The sequence below is a fragment of the Zophobas morio genome, unplaced genomic scaffold, assembly GCF_036711695.1.
Source record: "Zophobas morio isolate AGI-343-1 ecotype UQ-CSIRO unplaced genomic scaffold, CSIRO_AGI_Zmor_V1 ptg000006l, whole genome shotgun sequence".
In the NCBI taxonomy this organism is placed as follows: Eukaryota; Metazoa; Arthropoda; class Insecta; order Coleoptera; family Tenebrionidae; genus Zophobas; species Zophobas morio.
This window is the reverse complement of record NW_026972111.1, coordinates 20,536-25,174: the sequence shown is the minus strand read 5'-3', so window position 1 is coordinate 25,174 and position 4,639 is coordinate 20,536. Positions and strand designations below refer to the sequence as shown.

Genomic DNA, 4,639 nt, shown 5'->3' with positions numbered 1-4,639 from the left:
TGGGTTCCGTGCATTTCAACTCCGTTCGATCCGAAACCGAGTTTTCTTAAAAAATTTTGATCAACCTTTTGCGCATTCACTAATTATTTAACAAAAGTAATAAATTTAAGTAAAAACTCACCTAAACGTGGTTGTACTGGGTGAATAACGAATTTATCCAACGAAACAGAAGCAACAAAAAAACTTGAACAATTTTGGAAATGACACTATGTCAAAGCAAGCTTTGATCTCTTTGTACATCTATGATCGGTGCCAACCACGCTAAAAAAGTTACGAGGCATCGAAACATTTTCCAAAAATAACGTTAATAACACAATTATTTAAACAAATTAACGATTGTGCGTGCTGATGTTTTTCTAACAATTTAAAATTATATTTATAGGCAACCCTCTATACTTCTCTACGGTCTACTACCGTCTGAAAAAACCACAAGTCCTTTATAAAATACTTTTAATAACTTTCGACGCTTCTAATTCATCTAACAAACTCCAATTTTACTAATTATATTAAAAAAATTAAACCCAACTCAAGCAAAAAGTGTCTTTTATACCATTGGCAGCCCTGCTAAACACACTCCTGTCATCTGTCAAACCCCGTTCAAATTCACCCGAACCGTTTAAAACTGGTCGTTTTTCATCACATTCAAAGTAAGTAAATTAACAGCCCCCTCAATTAAAACCACCTTTATTTCGCAGCACCACGATGGCCCTCTTCGTCAAACAGCTCGAACACAAACTCCACGACAATCTCTACACCAACATAAAACTGCTCACCCACTTTTACCCCACAACGAAAAGCTTCGACGAGGTCTTCAAAAAGAACATGTTCGTTAAGAGCAACAAAGCCGCTTTCCAGCACGTCGTATACTACCTTTTCACAATATTGAGCCCCGAACTAACCAAAGAAAAAATCACTTGGCCCCTGTATGACGTGAAGCTTGAAAGTGCGTTTAGAACCGAAGTCATAGCGTTTATTAACCACATTAACGCGGAATATCCGCACGCTAACATCCCGAATTTGATGGCGTCGCATTTGATGTCGCCTGGGGGCTACAAGTTTGCCAAATTTATGTTGAAGTTGTCGAAGCTGGTGATGTATGAACATTTGAGGAAGAATGAGGGGGTGGAAGAGATGTTGGGGCCGGTTAGGCCACATAAAAATTCAAGTGTTACTAATATCGTTACTAGGAATGTTAAAGCAAGGACTTTGCTTGTGGAGAAAGAAGTGGAGAAAATTATGGATGGGTTTCACGCTACTTGTGAAAAAGCGGCTCGAGATGCGGAAGATTTGGTTAAGGAGCAGGACAAAGTAGAGGCGGAGTTGCGTACTGTTAGTAAGCGTCTCAAAGAAAAAAAGAAGCAAATGGTGGATCGTTCGATGGTTGAGGGATTAGTGACTTCTGTGGAAATAAATGATGAAATGGCTGCATTGGAGCGGATGAAGAAATTATCAGAGAAGTGCGCTGAACTGCTGGTGTTTTTGTCTAGTGATAAGCCAGTTCTTGAGTTTAAGAAAGATGATTTGATGATGCTTGACAGTGTTAATAAGACTACTAGTGATGAAATAAGTCTGCACCACTTATTTAATAGTTTGAATGTTACTGTAGCAAATAAGAGTTTAGATATGCCTATTTTTAGTGTAAAAGAGCTGGATGATATGGATAAGTTAATTGATGATTTGAGTGAAAAGTACTTACAGTTTAATCATAAAATTTCTACTACTAAAAATGAGTTGGTGGAATTGTCAGAAAATTTTTCTCCTCATGTTGATGATGTAGTAAGGTCAAGAAAATTGCCTATGATTGTTTTAACAAGTACAGATAATGTATAGTCTTTATGGGGATTGTATAATTTTGTATATTAATATGTATTTAAAATACAAATTTTGTTTTTATTTAGAAACTATTGTAATTTTTTAACAATTGTGTTGTGTCATACTACATTACCTCAAATCCACAAAATACTGAATTCCTTAACACCTAAAAATCCTCAGCTCACCAAATCTTTAAACCATTACGAATTTTTCCGAAATCGGTTTAAATAGGATTTAAGTTATTTACCACAAAAATTTATCATTTTAGACACGTTTTAAGTTTCTTGTGTCGAAATAAGTCTACACATGTTAAGAAAAAAAGGCAAAATGTAGCCCCGCCCACCCACCCTATCTCAATTGTGATGATTTTTTTTATTCGTTGTGAGCCAAGAGGGCGGAGCTTAACTGCAAAATCCTTATTTCTTTACAAGAAATTAAAAATATGTTTTTGAGATCGTGTTGTTCAAAGAATACTGATATTTTTTATTATAGAGATTTTTCGGTTTTTCGATTTTTCAACTTTTGATGTTTCAATTTTTCAGTATTTTAATTTTTGACATTTTCAATGTTTCCATTCTTCAAATTTTAGATTTTCCAATTTTCATTTTTTTTTATTTTTTCGTGTTTGGACTATTTATTATCGCTTAAAATAAAAGTAAAAAATAACTACCAAAATTGTGACTAAAAATATGTAAAAATTAATAGAAAATAGAACACATTCCTGCTAAAACATAAAAATAACTGTACTTTCTCAAAAAAAATCCATAAAATAATGGTCACTTTCGTTCGTGAGTAACGATGGTCCGGACATGAATTATTTTGCTTTCTAACATCTTTCGACCAATTGTTCCGTATAAAAAATTTCATCACTTTTTCAAATAAAATACTCTTAAAAAGAAAACGATATTGTCGTTGAGTGACATGTAACTGGCATAATAATAAAAACGTGCCATTTTTGTTAACTGATATTTTTTTCATAAATGTCGCAAAATTAAAAATTTGTCTAATCATCCCCACCAATAATGTGATGACGTCACTTCAAATTTATGCAAAGTAAATGGGTTTTAAATTGTATACAGTAACATAGTCCTACACATGTAGTTTATGACTCCGTGTTGAGTTTTTATCCGAAACGTCCAGATTTTTGGAAAAAAAATCAAAATTATAAAACAATATTTTGCAATTTAATTTTGAATTTGCAAAATCGAATACTTTGAAATCTTGCAGATGTTTTAAAATCATGATAAACATGATACATTTTTAATTAAAATATATTTGCTTATCCCCTCTAAAAAATTTATGACGTCACCTCAAAATTTTGAGGAAATAAAGCCTATCTTAAATGTATAAAATATGATGAGTTTTATACTTGTGATTTATCACTGCATTAATATTTTTTAGATTTGGTTATACAGGGTGTCTCAAAAAAGTTAATGACTGATTCAATTTATTTTATTGAAGAAATCAAGAATAGCAAAACTGAATACTTTGAAATATTGTAGATGTTTTGAAGTTTTTGTAAGCAACAATATTTGATTAATCAAAAATGCGCAAAATCAAAAATCGGAAAAACTGAAATTCACTAATGCAAAAAACAGAAAATCGAAAAATACAAATCGTAAAAATCGAAAATCTAAAAATGGCTAATCAAAAAATCGAAAATTCAATGAATCAAATACCTAGGTCGATCGAAAAGTGGAAATTCACAAACCTCAAAAATCGAAAAATCGAAAATTGAAAAACGGGAAAACCAAAAAATCGAAAAGTCAAAAATTTGTAATATTGAAAATTAAAAAAATCAAAAACAAAAATAAAAAAATCGGAAATTAAAATAATCAAAATATATAAAGTAAAAAAAATTGCAAAGCCTAAAAACTGAAACGAACAGAAAAATCGAAAAAGCAAAAAATTGGAAAAACAAAAATTCGAAAAATCTAAAATCGAAAAAGTGGAAAATCGAAAATCTGAATAAAGAAACATGGAAATTCTGAAAATTGGACAATCGAAAACCAAAAAATCGGAAAGTAACAAAATTGAAGTCTAACGGTTGAGAATGGAAAAATTGAAAAACCGAAAATTCTAAAAATCGACATTGGACAAATTGAAAATCGCAATTTTTAAATTGAAAAATTGAACATAGAAAAATCGATGAATTGAAAAATCGAAAATTCGGCTACTCAAATTTTCTAAAAATCGAAAAATCATAAAACTGAAAAATCCAAAATTCTAATCATCGAAAGTCTGAAAACTGAAAATCGAAAATTCTGAAAACCGGAAAATAGAATAACGAAAAATTTAAAAGAAAGAAAATTGAAGTCTAAAAACCGAAGAATGGAAAAATTAAAAATAAAAAATTCGAAAAATCAAGACCGAAAAATTCAAAGATTGAAAAAGAAAATCGAAAAATCAAAAATCTGAAAATTGAAACTCGAAAATTTGGAAAATCGAAAAGTAAAAAAATTGAAGTCTAAAAGCTGAAAAATGGAAAACTGAACAATCGAAAATTCGAAAATCAAATATCGACAAATCGAAAAGCCGAAAAATCGAAAATTTGATATATCAGATATGCGAAAAACAGGAAATCTGAAAATACGAAACTGGAAATTCAAAGATCTAAAAATGGAAAAACCGAAAATCGAAAATTCAATGAATCTAATATGTAGGTCGATCGAAAAACTGGAAATTCACAAATCTGAAAAATCGAAAATTTGCAAGATTGAAAAACCGAGAATTGAAAAATCAAAAAACCGAAAAATGGAAAAATCAAAAATCGAAAAATAGGAAAACCGAAAATTCGAAAATTCATAATATTGAAAACTCTAAAAGT

At 30.5% G+C, this 4,639-nt stretch overlaps 1 protein-coding gene across 1 annotated transcript; it reads left to right on the top strand.

The window, feature by feature from the left end:
- The first annotated feature begins 572 nt into the window (after positions 1 to 572).
- LOC135122940 (augmin complex subunit dgt6) lies at positions 573 to 1,861 on the top strand. The gene is made up of 2 exons (XM_064047446.1): positions 573 to 647; positions 696 to 1,861. Exon 2 carries the CDS (start codon positions 703 to 705, stop codon positions 1,828 to 1,830), a length of 1,128 nt encoding a protein of 375 aa, XP_063903516.1. The 5' UTR covers positions 573 to 647; positions 696 to 702; the 3' UTR covers positions 1,831 to 1,861.
- Positions 1,862 to 4,639: the final 2,778 nt, after the last annotated feature.